Source organism: Annulohypoxylon truncatum (assembly GCF_022578515.1).
Source record: "Annulohypoxylon truncatum strain CBS 140777 unplaced genomic scaffold F4807scaffold_16, whole genome shotgun sequence".
Classification (NCBI taxonomy): domain Eukaryota; kingdom Fungi; phylum Ascomycota; class Sordariomycetes; order Xylariales; family Hypoxylaceae; genus Annulohypoxylon; species Annulohypoxylon truncatum.
The window spans coordinates 300,113-318,361 of NW_025953802.1; the positions used below are offsets into that span (position 1 = coordinate 300,113).

General features: G+C 49.2%; 3 protein-coding genes across 3 annotated transcripts; 2 read left to right on the top strand and 1 right to left on the bottom strand.

Moving 5' to 3' along the window:
- Positions 1–367: 367 nt before the first annotated feature.
- Positions 368–2,455, top strand: F4807DRAFT_460431 (Flavocytochrome c; the record flags this gene model as incomplete). Its single annotated transcript, XM_048001524.1, has 4 exons — positions 368–401; positions 479–547; positions 615–852; positions 907–2,455. The coding sequence occupies 4 exons, from the start codon at positions 368–370 to the stop codon at positions 2,453–2,455; spliced, it is 1,890 nt and encodes a 629-aa protein (XP_047854204.1).
- Positions 2,456–8,887: 6,432 nt separating this feature from the next.
- F4807DRAFT_467563 (hexose transporter) lies at positions 8,888–11,378 on the top strand (the record flags this gene model as incomplete). The annotated part of the gene is made up of 3 exons (XM_048002503.1): positions 8,888–9,608; positions 9,724–9,996; positions 10,064–11,378. Exons 1-3 carry the CDS (start codon positions 9,493–9,495, stop codon positions 11,376–11,378), a joined length of 1,704 nt encoding a protein of 567 aa, XP_047854205.1. The 5' UTR covers positions 8,888–9,492.
- Positions 11,379–13,691: 2,313 nt separating this feature from the next.
- Positions 13,692–16,936, bottom strand: F4807DRAFT_425881 (uncharacterized protein). The gene is made up of 2 exons (XM_047998007.1): positions 16,293–16,936; positions 13,692–16,199 (listed from the first exon to the last, which is right to left on the bottom strand). The coding sequence occupies exons 1-2, from the start codon at positions 16,632–16,634 to the stop codon at positions 14,418–14,420; spliced, it is 2,124 nt and encodes a 707-aa protein (XP_047854206.1). The 5' UTR covers positions 16,635–16,936; the 3' UTR covers positions 13,692–14,417.
- Positions 16,937–18,249: the final 1,313 nt, after the last annotated feature.

The window sequence follows — 18,249 nt, forward strand, 5'->3', positions numbered from 1 at the left end:
GAATACCTACCTACTGATGAATAAGGTACCTCCGCAAAGAGCTACTAATATCTTGTACTACGATACAAAGTACCTTGGTACCGACCCCCAGTCTTCTAAGACTCGACCTCGGCTCACCTTGTGCACGAATCATCTCATCAGTAATTCTAAGTCCAGGCAAGCTCGACTCTCGGCCCAGAAGGTCAGCTAAAACAGTTGCGACTGGGAAATATCAAGCCCGACATTCCTTTCGCATTTTTCTCCATCTAAAAAACTTTCGAGCTTTTCTTCATTAACTTCTTTTTCTCTCATCTTATCCTGCTTCCTCTACATCCCTTACCTCAACAATCGCAGGAGATCTGTCAATAAACAAACCACAACAATCAGAATGGCTCCGAGAGTAATCGTCGTCGGTGGTGGCTGTAAGCTGCAATTGCCCTCCCCACCCCAATGCCAACGTCATCTCCATCTCAACAAAGAGGCTAACAATCACATGCAGTGTCCGGCTTGAGTGCTGCGCATACAATCTACCTTGCCGGCGGTAATGTTGTTGTTCTTGACAAGCAAGGTAAGAATTGAATTTGTTGGGAAAGATCTATTCAATCAAGCTTAGAAGACTAACAGCAATCTTTCAGGCTTCTTTGGAGGAAACTCGACCAAAGCCACCTCGGGTATCAACGGTGCCTTAACCCGGACACAGGTTGAACACGGTATTCAGGACAGCGTCAAGCAATTTTACGACGATACTCTGAAATCCGCCCGAGACAAGGCCAGACCCGACCTCATCAAGGTCCTGACCTACAAGTCCGCTGCAGCAGTTGAATGGCTACAAGATGTATTCAACCTAGATTTGACATTAGTCTCCCGACTCGGGTAAGTAGGAAAAGTATCGCTACTGTATTCTACATATACTAATTGATTGGATAGTGGCCACTCCCAACCGAGAACCCACAGAGGACACGATGCCAAGTTCCCAGGTATGGCTATCACATACGCCTTGATGCAAAGGTTAGAAGAACTTTCCGAGAACGAACCTGAACGAGTCCAAATTATCAAGAAGGCTCGCGTCACAAGCTTAAATAAGGAGGGCAATAAGGTCACTGGTGTTACATATGAGTCCAATGGCGAGAGCAGCACGCTCGACGGCCCTGTCGTTCTAGCCACTGGTGGTTATGCCGCAGACTTCGGCGACAACTCGCTATTGCAGAAACACAGACCGGACACCATCGGCCTAGCCACCACCAACGGTTCGCACGCCACTGGTGATGGCCAGAAGATGGTGATGGCCATCGGAGGAAATGGAATCGACATGGACAAGGTCCAAGTTCACCCTACCGGTCTTGTCGACCCCAAAGATCCCGGATCGAAGTGGAAGTTCTTGGCTGCCGAAGCTCTGCGTGGCGAGGGTGGTCTGCTACTTAACGCCGATGGTGATAGATTCTGTGACGAACTGGGCCACAGAGATTACGTCTCCGGTATGATGTGGAAGGAGAAGGACAAGGGCAAGTTCCCTATCCGTCTAGTCCTCAACTCCAAGGCATCCAACACTTTGGACTTCCACACTCGCCACTACTCCGGCCGTGGGTTGATGAAGAAGATCTCCGGCAAGCAACTCGCTAAGGAGATTGGCTGCTCTCCCGAACACCTCCAAAAGACCTTCACCACATACAATGCTATCGCCGACGGCAAGCAGAAGGATCCGTGGGGCAAGAAGTTCTTCCACAACGGCCCCTTGGATATCAACGACGACTTCCACGTCTCGTTGATGGAGCCAGTCCTTCACTTCACCATGGGTGGTATCGAGATTAACGATAAGGCCCAAGTCCTGAACAAGGAGCAGAAGCCCTTCGAGGGTCTCTACGCCTGTGGTGAATTGGCCGGTGGTGTCCACGGTGCCAACCGACTTGGTGGCTCCTCGCTCCTAGGCTGTGTTGTTTATGGTCGTGTTGCGGGCGACTCTGCAAGCAACTACTTGTTCCAGCAAGCTCTCTCGGGAGCTTCCACCGGAGCTGCCCAACGTCTGGGCCAGATCTCCCTACACATTGACCCATCCCAGCCGGGCAAGGTGTCCGTCGAATGGGGAAGCGGTGCATCAAGCTCATCATCAGTGGCCGTTGGCCAACAGACGAGCGCTACGGGTCCTACCCCTACCGCCGAAGGGGGTAAGTCATCCCAGCCAGCAGCGAAGCCCCAAAGCGCTAAGAAGTTCGAGGTGCCGAATAAGGAATTCACAATAGAGGAGGTCGCCAAGCACAACAAGAAGGAAGACCTCTGGGTAGTCGTCAAGGGCGTGGTTATGGACTTGACGAACTGGCTAGAGGAGCATCCCGGCGGCCCTAACGCGATCATGAACTTCATGGGTCGCGACGCAACGGAGGAGTTCGAAATGCTACACGACGACGAAGTCATTCCCAAGTATGCCCCGCAGCAGGTAATAGGACGTGTCAAGGGCCAAGAGGTCACACTCGAGTTCTAAGGCTCGCTAGCAAAAATACCTTTATCGGGCGGCGCTCTAGGATTAACGGGAACGGCTGTTACATTAGCAATATTCTTTTTGATCTACTGCTCCTCCCCGCGCGACGAGACGCGCGAGGGACGAGTAAAATTAGCTTGGCATGGCGCATCTGTTGCCGCATCTGTTGTCGCATTACACCGATGTCTAGGCTGTATTGATAAGTATCTAGGATTTTACGTTGAATGTATCGCTGCATTTAGGAATATATCATATTTTTCTCGATTTAAGGATGCTATTCATGCTATTATATTCGTGCTATGATACTTGTGTTAAGAGTAGATTATAGTAGGGGTCTGCCTTAGTTTGATCGTGATATAAGACGCCTAGCTGCATTCATGAAGCGGTGAGCCGCATTGGATCTACGCAGGGACCCGTCGGGAAAGGACTCACGCCACGGCTGAGGTTATGTCTGGCGCTGGACGCGTACAGCTGCAGCCGCCGCGGCCCGCGGAGATCTTATTCCGGGGCTGAGACCTGGATGTCTGAATGGGCTGAACCCGGGTTTGCTGTATCCCTTACTTCGGAGTTGGATATGGATATCTACGTGGTTCGGCGACTCCGTCTGGTAGAGGTAGGTATCGGGTAGTTGGGATTGAATTGAGGAAGGCGAGTTGAGAGATGGGGATAGGGGTCGTGGCGTTGATGCCTTGGGGACGGATTGGTGATGTGATGTGAGGATATGAGGTGCTGGAAGTTGAGATTGTCGTCTGCGGTGGTTGAATAGGGAGTGGAAAAGGAAAGAGGGTGACTAGAGGTACTTGCGAACTAGGTAGTTAGTACATGAAGTTTTACGGAGCAGGGCTGAGGGTCTGGAGTAGGCTATTATAGGTATGTATTCGCTGTCCTTCGTTTAAGCTGGAGATTTTACGTACTGTCGAAGTACTATACTGATAGCAGAGACATCACTAAGTAGCTGCTAGCCAAGGGGTTAGTTTGAACTTTGCATCCTTGATCTTGATAATTCTAAACGGGCATGTATGGTATTCAACCCTGATGACATCGTATCGAGTCTTCGAGATTAGCACGAGTTTGTCAACGTCTATCACGTATGTGTACCTCTATTGCCCGACACGGCCTTTCGTCAACTACTTCAATATCTGTTACGTTTATATGCTCCTTTTGTACAAAGTCCTAATAATCGAAAAGGAAATAACTAAAAGGGTAGCTACGGGGAGGATAAGCATTGGAATACTTCATATCTAGGTCACCAAGATAATCGTATAGGGCACTACAAGGAGGCTTAGGATCTTGTGCTGCTAGAAGTATAGTAGTGCGCTAGTTTGTGAGACATCAAGGTTCACTAACAGTTCTTTGTGTGTTGTAACCTAGCATGCTGTCAAAAGGACACTGCCGTTGACAAGGAGCACTACAGCAGGGCTTGTGTCTGTGTACCTGTCTTGATGCTTTGAAGCCTGATATTGTTTAAGTATTCTCCTAGACTTCACTCATTATAAGACAAGATAGGTTCTCCATGGTCACTATAGGTACTCATAGCCAATAAGGGGATTTAGTATATTATAAAATAGTCCCAAGTATGGGAAGGCTCAGCATATGGCTATATTATAGCCCCTTGCAGTCGTATAGCTAGATCTCTACACTAACATACTTCCATCTAGATCGACATATCCACGTCTTTTCTCACCCTCATATCTAGCAATGTACATGTATACGGCATTCCAAATCAGTAACCCTAAAAGACACTGAACTAGCAACGTGGTACGCCCATATGCAGAGCGGTGGATCGTGTCTCAACCAACGGCAGTTTGTGCCCTGGGAAGGTGTCTATGCCTACTTAAGTAGGTATGGAACCCTTCGTGAGGACGCCGTAGGCTTCACCGTCGGCGACCTTGTATAGCCGACTCAAGCCACTGCAAAGAGCCACTCGTAGCCACGGCCCGTCCCAGCACTGTCGGCTAGACAGCATCCGTACCACTGCTGGCCTTAAGGGCGAGGCGGCAATTTGCTGACGGCGGGGAGGTGGCCGGTTGTTGATTAATGACCGTTAAGGTCGGGACGGTGATTTGTTGGAGTGATAGGTACTCGTCTAGGTAGCCATGGTTTGGTTCCAGCCGTCCATCTGCTTTGGGGAGGCAGGTGAGTGGTGGATCATCATATGAATGCGAGGGAGCAACCTAACGATACCCGTCCTCCTGCTTGAATTGGCCTCGTGAATAATTATTTGGACGAGTTCTGAGATAGCTTCGTCTTAGAACTTGCTCACAGTGGATACTCGTAACCAGCATAGAGGGCTAGTTCGAAACGCTCTTTCGTTTCCTAAGGTAAGGAGTGTTTTGCAAGGGCGGCGACGAGTACCTATCTTTAACGGTCCTTTCCTGCTCGTCGTACTCATACCACAGTAGCCATACCAGCCGTGCTTACTAGTTGTCGACCATTATTTCCCCTCGCTGATGCCGGCAATCGAGGGGCGGCGCTCATGATATTGAAGGCGAAGTGTGCGTCTTTCACGGGAATAAAAATATAAGGCACAGCGACGACGTCGATAGCTACGTGAAACTTCCATCCATTGTGAACGTATTACGGAATCAAATCGTAGAAAGGTTCCCCATCAAAATAGACTATCCCGAGTTATGAGAAACCCGGTACAGAGGGCCGTTAGACAGCCAGGGTCACAAGTGTAGTAAGCTTCGGACCTCCTCCTATGACGGCTCTCGCTGAGACGCTGCAAAGCAAAACCCGAGAGATCCTTTCGTCTCGCCTCTCGCTAATCCATACGGGTGAAACCAAGAAGTGCCGCGGTCCGGGACCCCGTTGGCGTAGGAGCGGGAAAGGAATCCTACGTACTTGCCTATCCAAGCATGTCTAAGCAAGCGCAGCGGCAAACATGGTGAATTGTGATTATCACTAGGTATACTTATTGCGGGAACAATATGAGGTCGATTTAAAGTTTCTATAAAACTCCGCGATATATAGCCTCACTTGACGGTGTAGACGCGTTTGTTGTAACCCTGGGTCTGGGAGTTGTGATCGGGAGAGTAGGTAGTCTGTGGAGGTACTTTCGCCGTCAAGGTAACCCCTGGTTGTAGACGCTATAACGTACGACACGAATCACGAATTGCGCTTTCCCTTGCGTTGATGTTTGATTTGAGACTGGGCGCCTATGTATAGAGTGTGTCGTCACTTGACGGTGGAAGGATATTTCTTTGTCATAAAATCGACCCGGCCAGACCCGGCTTGTAGAAGAGGCATGGATGCTTACGAAGAACTCGTCCCATCAAAAGTCTTATTCAGGGGCGCCGACTCTTACGGCCGTGAGCATACTTTTTAATAAACACGGGGCGTATGTATCTGTGAGCAACCAGTCAGCAACAGGACCCGACAGCGCCTCGTCATCATCCCGTCGATACGGTTCGGGCTCGCCTATTGTGTCTTCCCAGCGACCAATAACGGGTGAGGCAAACCCTCCCACATAGGGGTTCCGCACATAGTTCCAATAGCCTACAGAAATGTGCTTTCTATAGATATCTAGGCTAGAATGCCCAGAATGCCCAGAACGAGTGTTTGCATCTGTCACCCGCGCAAGTAAATTACGTCGTCGTGACTTGATCCAAGAAATAGGGAGAGCGGTTGGTGATAGAATAGACACGGTGGAACTTTAGCCTTAGGTGAGTATTACTCCCATGTGGTTATCCATGTAAGATCTCACCATAAAGTAGGAAATAGTTGGCAGCGTCAACCCTCGTTCGCAGGTCTGGCGCAGGATCGAGTATTAATTGCCCTGCGCAGCTGCGGCGAGGATAGCGCATGGGGTGTTATAATTGGATGAATATGACTTGCGTCCACACCGGGGGACGATTGGCTGCCGACCACTTCGGAGTCAGAATATACTGGCCCCGTAGTCTTGGCTTCTAGGGGGTGTCTGGTGTTGCTCGAATTCATATTTCACCTTCATGGCGTGGAAACGATTATTAATATAACACCTACATACGCAAGTTTGACGCTGCTTGAGGCTCAGAGGCTGCGGATATGATCCTTCGAGTGTAACGGCGGCTTGATATCAGTCCGATGCCGAAATGGTGAGACGTATTGGGGTTTGGCAATAATAACTCGTTAGAAAACAGCGAGTTCATGCCATGCTTATGAAAGGAAAGAAAGTCCGTATTTGCGTTCTTCATATTCTTGTGGGGGGAGGTCAGTATTTCGACAGTTTCGACAGGCAATCACATATAGGAGTTCCCTCGCTATAACTTTTTTAGACAGTAACAGGGAAAGAAAATCGCTAATGGGTGGCTCCACTACTCGTACGAAAGAAACATCGGAAGGATACCGGGATTTACCGCCAAAGGCCCAAGCCGAACATCTTGGTATCTTGGTAGTTGGTAGTGGATGAACATTGAGATGTAGAGATTTATTAAGTCGAGTTCATCACGTACAAAAAAGCGGGTGATATAAATGAAGTACCTCTGTATTTACCTTGAGACCCACTAGCAAAAGGTTAAATATTCCAAATCTCGACCCTGGGCAGGAGCATCTGGCAAGAGACATGCAATGCACCTTCTACTTCGAAATACACTTGCATTACGTGCACATCGATGTATCTATGACGATGTACATACCTAGGTACTATATAGTAGTAGGTATCGATATACTTTGCCTATCAGGTGATTTCGGAATGCGAAGACTCGGTTCCAAAAGTTTCATCCATCACCAAGAACATCAAACTGAAGAGCCTCCAATACGGAAAAATTGACAAAAATTCCAAGGATAGTGCCCTAAAACTACACTAGAAGAATTAGAGTGAGTCCTAAAATGGAAGAAGCTTGGGCTTTGGATTCGCGTGGAGTCTCCACGTTTGCTGCCACACTATTGCTCGTCGCATCGTGGAGGCTTGGGACGACAAGGGATGACTAGGAGGGTCGAGCGATCATTTGAGGATTTTCCCCGCAAATGGTCTTCCTTGTGATCCACGGCTACTGCTGTTGGCTACTGCTGGTTACTGCTGGCTAGGTTCATGAACCATGCTTAGCTCTCTGAATAGTAAGTCGAGAATGACTATTCGAAGCTCGCCGTGTAAGGGGGGACCCCTGAATAACTGTCAACCATCTAATCCCATCACATCGACGGCTTCCATCTTCGCATCTTACCCAGGAACCTAGTCCCAATGGAGCCACTTCAGTGGAATCACCGCCATTTCTCAATTCTCTCATCTGGTCCATCTAGCATTACCCCATGGCTTACTTATGACGCTAGGGAATTGCAGGAATTACAATCTTTCTTCGCTTATTATTATCTAATTTAGTCACATCACCGACATCCAGCTCTCCCCTCTTCATGCCGTGTTACAACCACCTAAGACAACTATGCAGCCCAGAATATGGATCAAAGCGTTTCCGGGCTGAGAATTATGTTTATTGGCCTACTAGGCCGCCCTGTTCCTCAACCTTGGGCTGAGGTGTAATGGAATGATGTATGACGATGCTACCGTATCGCACTATCTCACTCCTTCTACGGATTCTTAAAAGACGCTCCAGTTAAGGAAATTCATCGACCTATTTGCAAGGTATCGACTTGGTTGCCCGTGCAAAGTACTAAGAATCCTTCCCGGGAGAAAGGCGAAAACCGTTCGCTTCTACCCTGCGGGAGTTACTAGGACCAGCAAGACCTAGCCGAGATACTGGCGTGTAGCGTTTCCTCACTATTGAATTCTCACTATTGAAAGCCTCCAACAATGCTTAGGAGGCTAAGGTGTTCGTGACGGCGGCAGGGGGTTAGTTTTGTCGTCCTCCCGTCGCCCGAATTTCAATACCCGAGTCGTCTGTTGGCACATGGATAGCTGCGAGTGTAAATACCAAGAGTCTACTAATACCTGTCAGTAACATACCATGTACATGGCTTCTATGCGTGGCTTCATCAGCTTTCTAGTTCAACCACTCGGAGCCGGGTACCTACTGCATATAGTATATCCTTTTTCTATGTCGCCTGAGATGCGGGCTGGCGCGGCCTTGTGAGCCGACGTATCTCTGCGCTGCGGATTGGCGTTTAGAATTGCTTTTCTAGCACTGGAGGAGTCTAGCGACTGGAACGCCACAAAGTCGCATCTCACTCACCCAACTCACGGTACTGTGCAACTGTGCATCGCGGAACGAGAGAAGCGACGAGAATGGGAGTGGATAGGAGCTCGTCAATCATATCTTCTTCCTCACTTACATATTTAGGTACTCGTGCTGTTAGTGGTTCTGTTAGTGATCCTTGCTTGCTTAAGCTGGTGGTTTTTGGCGGCCTTCTCATACGATTCAAATCCCTATGCGAGGCTAGTGTCCTGGCGAACTGGTTCAGCCCAGAGACAATTCAACGAGTGGCAGCGATTGCCCAGCTAGAAGCTAGCCCGAAAAGAGTCGGGGACACATACATACTAGTACAAGACGCTGCGCAGGTGGCTTGCTGCACGGGTCTTGACTGATAGGCCTGGCAGGTCTGGTACATGGTACTAAAAGTCTGGTACCAAAGGCCTGCAGCAAAGAGCAAACGAGATGCTGGCAGTCTGGATAGGCAGGATGGGATGACCAGGATGGAAATCCAAATTCAATGTTCAGCAACTCCCACTGCTCCCAGCAACTCCCCGGGGGGCGTCGAATCGCGACCCCATGGCTGGACTCGCTTAGACACCATCCACTCTAGCCTCAGACCAATCAGATTTAGTCGACCTCTTGGCCCTCGCACGTTCTTTCTCGTGCTCCCACTGTCCCATTGCTCCCCGGCGTCTCCCCCCCAGTTCTGCGTTCTGCCAGTGTCGTGCTGATCCTGACCCTCTGGTTCTTTTCTCCCGCCTTTTCCCTCTCGCCGCGCTCCAGCGCTGCCCTTTATTCTCCACCCTGCAACTCGCACTCTATTATTACCCACTATCCTATCGATTCCCATCGATTCCCGCCCATAGTCTCAATCAATGGGATACCACAAAAACCGATCGAGACCCTCAACATCGACATCGAGCGACGAAATAATATCCCATAACGCTGGTTTGACGTCGAAACACCATTACCATGGCGATAGCCATGGGCTGGCATAAACCCGATAATGTCGCCGGCTCTTCGGCCCCGGCCATCATGGTCGGCCTCTTCGTAGCAACAGGTGGTCTCTTGTTCGGATACGATACAGGGTGAGCAACGACGACATGACCCTCTTCCGTCCCGTCCGATCGCGTTTAAATGATTCGAATGTATTGGATGGAATTGGAATCGCGGCGCGATATGCTAACCTAATTATTTTTAAAGGACGATAAATGGCATCCTTGCTATGGAATCATTCAAGGCTCAATTCAACACCGGCTACCGAGACGATCGCGGTGACTTGGAACTCTCGCCCTCCCAAACTTCCATCATTGTCGCTATCCTAAGTGCCGGAACCGTCGCCGGTGCACTCTTCGCAGCCCCTGTAGGTGATTGGATAGGTCGTCGAATATCGATCATCGGTTCGGTTTGCGTCTTCTGTTTCGGCGTCATCTTTCAGGTCTGCGCCGATGCTATTCCGTTGTTGCTAGCGGGAAGGTAAGTCTACACGATCGATTCCTCCGAGATGATACGCCGGGTCGTAGATGTTGATATCGATGTATAGGTTCTTCGCTGGTGTTGGTGTTGGATCCGTATCCGTTCTCGTTCCTTTATATCAATCTGAAATGGCCCCGAAATGGATTCGCGGTACGTTGGTTTGCGCATATCAACTTTCGATAACGTTTGGTCTATTGGCGGCATCCATCATCAACCTCATAACCCAGAAAATCGATGGCCCGGCCGCCTATCGAATCCCCATGGGTCTACAACTCACATGGGCTTGTGTACTTTGTCTTGGTCTAATCATCCTACCCGAAACTCCCCGATTTCTCATCAAGAAAGGCGACAAACATGCTGCTGGCCTAGCCCTCAGCCGTCTTCGTCGTCTCGATATTACCCATCCTGCCCTAGTCGAAGAACTCGCCGAAATCGAGGCGAACCACGATTACGAACTTGCGCTGGGACCTGCCTCGTACCGAGATATTTTCATCGGATCGCCTCATCTCGGCCGCCGAACATTGACTGGTTGTGGCCTTCAGATGTTACAGCAACTTACCGGCATTAACTTCATCATGTATTACGGGACCACATTCTTCACCAGTGCCGGTGTTTCGGACCCTTTTTTGATCTCACTCGTCATGAATGTCATCAACGTTGTCTCGACAATTCCCGGATTGTTCGTCGTGGAAACTTGGGGCCGCCGAAAATTGCTCATTGTTGGTGCATTGGGCATGGCATGTTGCCAGTTAATCATCGCGATATTTTCTACCCTGGCAAGCGATTCGCAGAGTCAGTTGGTGGCCAAACTTCTCATCGTCTTCGTTTCGTTATTCGTTTTCTTCTACGCAGCTTCGTGGGGTCCGGTTGCTTGGGTCGTTACCTCGGAAATCTACCCTCTCAAGATCCGCGCAAAATCCATGTCGGTCTCAACGGCCTCGAATTGGCTATTGAATTTTGGTATCGCCTACGGAACACCATTCATGGTAGAGGAAGGGAGAGGTTATGCCGCTTTGGGGGCCAAGGTGTTCTACGTGTGGGGAGCTTTCTGTATTCTTGCCGCGATCTTCGTGTACGGCATGATATACGAGACTAGCAAGATCAGTTTGGAGCAGATCGACGAAATGTATGAACGAGTGGCCTTTGCGTGGAAGAGCAAAAACTTCGAACCGAGTTGGAGCTTCCAACAATTACGCGATGACGGATTCGCAGATAGCGGTATCCCTCCGCCGGAACACGAATTACAGGCGTCCCGAACTACTACGACTACAAGCGAGAGCATACAAACGATACATACCGAATCTAGTCCGAGTGAGAGCCAATCAGAAGAAGACAAGATAATTAACGAATTGGGTATGGGCAATGTTGACTTTAGCTACTAAGCTCGGATCTGTTTTTTTCTTTCCGATTGTCACAAAACGACAGTTCCTGTTTCAGCTATTTTGCTACCTCCCCTTCTGGAAAAGGAGGCGTGAGAGTTTTCTGTTCTTTGGCGTCATATCGGATATATATCAGCGTAGGAGTTCAACGCGGCGGAGTTTACGGCAACTGGGGAACATTGGGTTATCGGGGAAATCATTCACACTTGGAATTTCAGGATAACGGCGACTTTCGGTTTGGCGACGGTGGCGGTACCACGGGCAGCATCTCATCTATGATTAGGTGACATCACTTGGGACGACAATACCGGTTCACACACATGTATTTGGGCACAATACGGCGATCGCCTCAAAAGAAGGCGTGAGGCGTGTCGCTACGGGGCCGCAATAGGTTGCTCCGCCCCCCCTTTTTTTCTCTCCCTCTTCCTAGTAGAGGAACTCATCATCATCATCATCATCACTATCATCTATGGACCATTATCCGCGCCACCGCCGCTGTGTTGCAGTAGTACTCTGATCTACGGCTACATTACCTACCTACTAGCATTCCCAAAGGGAAAAGGGGGGAGAAATCCTCAACTGTTTCTGTCGTATTCATGGCTCGGATAGATAGGCGGTCGTGTTCGTCTGTCCGTTTACGCCTAGCGAATCAAAAAAGTTTCAAACATTCCAAAATTCTGGGTTGCATGCATAGAGGTGTCTATACCTGGGCATGTCTACCTAGGTACTCGGTGATTTTGCGAATGTGAATGCGTTGCATGCTGCTAACTTCGTAATTACCGTCTCTACATGATCTCTTGGTCTGCGCAAAGCCCTAGCTCCACACTTCGTATATCGTCCCGTAGATACGTGCGCTGAGACGCCTTAGCGAGAAGCTAGAAGTGATTTTCATCTTGGGATTGCCTAGACAGGTACGTATGTATGAACGGAGTATAGGGTATGGGGTATGTAGATAAGACGTATGTATGCATGTCGGTAGTGCTCCCTCCAGCTCTTCTAAGCGAGGTTGTCAAACAACTTCTCGTGACGGGCTCATTGGTGACCGCACTGACTATACATACATACCTAGGCTATTCTCCCCTGGTGCTACATGGAGTATAGGGTTCAGCGAAGCTTGTTTCCCCGGACCCCGGAATTTGCAGAATCAAGTCTCCATACGCATGTAGGTCGGACAAGTACTGGGAGACTGACTAGGAGGGTAGGGTGCGCGTTATAGTGCTGAAGGGCCGTACCTAACCTACTAATCTAAGCCGCTAGTTTTTAGGGTGTCTATGCACGAGATGCGCGCCTGGTATGGTATAGTATGTCATGCAGCTTGCTAGGGATATCGGAAGTCTACCTAGGCATGGATGTATGTCCTACGTCCTATAGCGAGTAGCGAGTAGTAACTAGATCCGTAGCTAGGCCTATAACTACTAGGAAACAGAGGCTGAGATTGTGCGTGTAGTGGACATCACGCGCACGACGCCACTGACATATGTAGGATATATAAACGAGTAAGAGAGAAAAGAAAAAAAAGAAAAAAAAAAATGACACAAGATGAGAGGCTGAAGGATCCGGGTTGGTGGACTTAAACATAGGCGTCGGACGGGGGAGAGAGAGCAAACGCAAGGGGTGGCCGAACTACTCCCGCGGTCAGACCGACGACCCCAGAGACGGGGTACTTTTGCCTTGGGGCGTTTTGTACGGGGAGAATTAGTACACCCGGGGAAGCGAATCTAAATACTTATGAACACTTAGTACCAGGTAGGTTAGCTAAAAGCTAATGTGATTTGGGAGGTTTAAAGCTAAGATCGAAAATTACCTAGTGCGAGCTTCTTCTCTCCATGCGACTAGCACTAGGTAGGTATAACTGTACTACCTATACACAGCTAATATGCTTCGCATCTGATAGTGGATCTCGGATTACTAACCAACTCTCCCTATACCCAGCCCTATATCAGCATCGCCGATGTCTCATATAAGATCCCAAGGGTTAGGTTTTGCATTCAATACCCATATGTTGTAGTAGGATCGGCCGTCGAAAGACCTGGTACGGGCCGTGTCGGAGTAGACGGGGCGGAGTTCGAAGCTCGACGTTGGAGAGTTGCCACGGCACATTAACCCATCCCCTACATACCTACCCCATGCCCGTGCGTGCTCCGCGCTGTACCCCATAAACCGCAACTCTGGTACAGGAGGCGGCTCTCCGATACCCCTACTGAATTACCTAACTACCTAGCACATAAGGGTATATTGCAGAATACAACACGGAATGCAACATACTATGTAGAAAAAGCCAATACATAACTTACCTAGTTAATAAATAAGATGAGATGAAGTAATATGCAAAAGCACCCTAGAAGCTGCCGAATTCCTGCACGTCAAAATATAAAACGTCAAGCATAAAAAACGCGATTCGATTCGTGGTATATTAAACATCCGCCCCATTACCCCTTGCCCTACCCTGCCCTATCCTGCCCCTGCTATGACTCTAGCCTGACGTCTCGTCTACGCACCTAGCATTAATTTACACAAGGCTCGACATTCTGCGGCGCGAGGCACGGCGTATACGCATGGATGCCGTGCATGCGTATGTGCATGTGTGCATGTGTGTATGTATTATACAAAACAGAACGGAACAGACCCAATCAGACTAGACTAGACTAGAGCTGACGAGACCAGACACCGTCCCGTCTAGCTTCGTCTCGTCCCGTGTCATACGTCCGGACCGAACAAGTAAGACTGATCGTTATAGATATCCCCCTTTTCGGTCGATCGGCCAAGATCTCCATCTCGCTTACTCTCCGCCGGTCGTAGGTTATATGTGCCATGTTCATCTCGTTCCGATTCGGTAACTCTGGTGCTTGCTTACAAATAAGATCTGCTTTCGACTAGAATATCGCCACCTATCTCATTTCCGCCGGACGGTACCATTAGGAGCAGCAGCAGCAGTAGTAGTAATGAGTTAATCCCCTTTTCTTTCCATATCCCTTTTCCAAAACCCCTCCCCGAAGATTGTACACGCGATCGCGGGCCCCGTTCAGCAAATCGATCGATCTTTCATCCCTTATACGTGAGGTAAGCGAAGAACAGCAGCACCATCCAAGCCACCCTCCAGCACGTCGTCCAGATCTCTCTGCCGGCCGTGCTCATCCTACTCCTAGGCCGCGTCGCCGGCTTCCACGCCCGGTCCTTGTCGTCGTAGTACGAGTCTCTCCTGATCTCTATCCGTGGGCCCCTGTTCTGGCCCCATCCCCATTTGCCCGGGCTGGCCTTGCCCTTGGTGTTGGGGGACGCGGCTCGTACTTGCGGGTTCAGCCCGCTCGAGATGGACTGGCCTCGTGTCCTTGCGGACGACACCCGGGCGGACGGGAATTTGGTCGATGACGTCCACGGGGAGCCCGACTTCGCGTCGTAAGAGCCTTCGTCGTTTTCCGCCTTCGCCTTGAAAACCGGAAGGATAGCTGATGAAAAACGTTGGTCGGCATCTAGAGCGAACGGCTGGAGATTGAGAGCAGAAACGAGGAATGCTCTCGCTATTAATATCAAGATAGTTAGGATCCCTAAAACGGCATATGTCATATACGTCGAGAGTTGTGTCGGTAGCAGGCACAAATGAGTCTGCAGCGTAGTTTTTGGCGACCCCGGAATGGGGTTTCCCTGGTCATCGATTGGATTGTACAGAGAAACCATCTGGAACCCCGGCGTCGGCACTCCCATCGCCATACTGAGGCTCTTCACCGTGATTTCCCGGACGTTCTCTTGGTCCGGCGTATGCACAAGCTCGCAGTAATCGTGATCATCCCCGGAAAATGCGTGTTTGACATTACCGATGCTCTTAATCAGGTTAACCGAATCCTCCATACTTAGAACATTCTGATACTGATATCCGCCTGAAACACTGATAGCATTTCGATGGTCTGGAATAACCGGTCCAGTCTGTCCCTTAGGCGGTTTTGTGGGAGGCCAGTGCTCTCGCATCGGGCCGCAGGGAGTTCCCGGGTCTCGCCATAGCGGCACGTGCGTCAGAAGAATCGTTGGAAAATCGGGCGCTTCATTTCCTAGGTCCAACGTCGGCGGATTACTGTAGTCAGCATTGCTAAGCTCCTCGACCTTTTGCTCAAAAGCCACCTCTTCCACTTCTCCCCTCCAGAACCGCACCTCTTTTTGAACAGCTCTTCGTTTCGTCGCCTTAACTTCTTTCAAGAACTCCTGGGCTGGACCGTAGATGGGTCGTAAATCAATTTGATCCTTCATTGGTGACGTGCCGGCGCTTAGAGATACCGTATCTACGGACACAAAAGTGTGGTTTCCGATCACGTCAACCCTATTCGTCTCTCCGAAGTATGCGGCGAATCGATGCCTAACAGGCACCTTAACCTCGGCTCCGAAACCTAAATCATGATTTCCGGGTAGACTCGATATGAGTTTTCGCCCTCGCTGTCCCGGACTAGGGATGAAACCTCCAAGCTTCCAATTTTCGTAGAATATGTCGCCGAACCTCATGTACTCTTGAAGCCAAAAATCCTCGCCATATTTCTTATGCCACTCCTTCAGATACTTCTTCTCCTCTGCCGGTCTGTGATCCTTTGCCCACTCAGGGTCGTCGAAGTTCCCATGCGCCGTCTTCCACTCTCTTCCACCGTCGAAAAGGTCACCGAGGAAGAACACGGTATCCGGGTGTAGCACCTTCTGTAATTGCGTATATGACCGTCGCATATAGTTATCGGTTATAACGACAGTTAAAGGGTTGATGGGCCAGGGACGGCCGGGGTACGAGTGGGGGTCGATAATCTGGGGGTCGGCGACGAATATTAATCGATGCGGCGTTGCTCCTGCGGGCTGTTGTATAATAGGAATATGTCAATATACCGTCCCATGCCCCCCAAACCAAGGTCCGGAGGTCGTGGGGTTGCCCGAGGCCCGTAAACTCACCCAATCTTCCCAATGGTCCCAGTCGCAACTCTGTACCCGACTCGCGAATATCCATCGCTCACCCCAGAGCATGACAAGCATCCAAAGCACTACGAGCACATGCGGAAAGCTCAGGAGGCGCCGTCGCGTCAAATTCCTCCGGACTTGTTGACCCCCCTTTACTGCCAAGCCCCAAGCCGTGTGTCGACCTGGTCCGTTTATGTACGTCCATATTCGCTGTACTATATTTCTACTGCTGGCATATATGTCGTCGCAGATCGATTGGAAATCGCTGCCATTCCCGTAGGGGTCGTAGGAATTGTTGAGCTCGTAGACGTAGGCGTTCCTATAAGGCGGCGCCATGGCGTTCGATACGGGTAGCCATATGAGGTAGGTAGCTTAAGCACTGATTCGCAAGAATAGGCGTAGGTACTTGGAGGATTCTATTTCTGTGCTATAATTCCGAAAATAAGTGTATAAACACCAAGGAACGTGATACCGTTTCTGGACCTCGAGGCGGGTAGAAGTAACATATATCGGGACGTTGAGACGTTGAAAGTTAAAAGGTGCTAAGGTCATTTAGGGTACTGGTTGAAGAACGGACTTTTGCAAGGCGAGCTGGAGAGACCCTTACTTGGGTAGCGTTGTGTCACCCCCAATTACCTTAACCGGATTAAAATGGCACGCTATAACTTTATTTTTTTCTGTTGGAACTGACAACTCGACACACACGCGTCCTCTATTTGCACGGTCCACTTTGGTGCCGGACTCCGGCTGTATGTAATTTAACGATGATATGCTTTTATCGGATCTTATACCGTTGTTATAATCAGATCCTCGTGTAACTCTGGACTGTCTCCATCTCGCTTTGGCTTCTCTTCCATACATTGATATCTTGTAGCCGGACATTCTAATATATACCTAAGTTGAACGAATACTCAAATTCCAGAAAACCTTAGTCTAAAGACCTGAAATATTCTTAGTGGCCTTCTACCAAGTATATGTCATAAAGGATTGAGGTGACTATTGGTTCGGAGCTGCGAGGAGATAATACCCTCCTACCCTAACCAGGTATATGCAGCAGTATCTAAACAATTTCAAGGGAAAAAAGTAAGACATGACAGGTCGTATTGGCTGAGACATTGTCTTATGGAATTTTACCCATGATTCTAGATGTTTAAGACCTACAAGGGAGGCTAACAAGCTCTTACTAATCTAGATGTAGAGCCACATCACCATTAGTCATGAAGTACTCGGTTTCTAGCTTGCCCTCCTAATGCAGCCACGACCTCACGCATATATGGTATGTATGTTTTTAACATCATATATTGGATATGTGCGGGAGAAACAAGATCCGGCAAACGAACGTTGAAAAGGCCCAGAGATGACGTGACAACAACACGATCATGCTCAGATACAAGTTCCAAGTGGTTATCGCATATCCACTCCCTCAGTCCACTACCGATGCCACCTGACGAATTAAATATCATATTTCAAAGTGTTTACGAGCAATGATATAGTATATAAGTATATCAAAAGCTTACGCAGGCTCTGTAGAAAAGTAATTATATTCGTATGCGATTACTTGTTCAAATTTAGAACCGCGGCGATTAAAAGAGTGTACCAGCGACCCGATATCTCTTATATGTTTCAATGGGCCCGGATGCACTCTACATACAGAGAGCACCGGGCGGGAATCTTAAAAAATTGGAGAATATGCCATACGCCTAATCGCCAATTGTGATATCAGACCCAACGAAGATCCATATACGCAGGACAATAGCGCTCCTGCTAAGCGCGTAAGGAACGAATGCAATAGGGCACGTACGTGTACTCAGGCTATTGCTTACGTTTAGAAAAGACGGGAAGAGGGCGGAATTAGAAGGTCCAAGTGAATGATTCCTTGACTTCGAACGGGACGGAGTGCCTAGATGTTAGGGCGGTGATTGTCAGTCTCCATCAACAAGATAGGTAGGTC

What these genes read in the sequence shown, in the direction of transcription:
- F4807DRAFT_425881 (XM_047998007.1), bottom strand. Translation starts at nt 16,634, where the DNA reads ATGGCGCCGCCTTATAGGAACGCCTACGTCTACGAGCTCAACAATTCC. An exon ending in GGGACCATTGGGAAGATTGG is followed by an intron (nt 16,200 to 16,292) that starts GTGAGTTTACGG and finishes ATTATACAACAG; the next exon opens with CCCGCAGGAGCAACGCCGCA.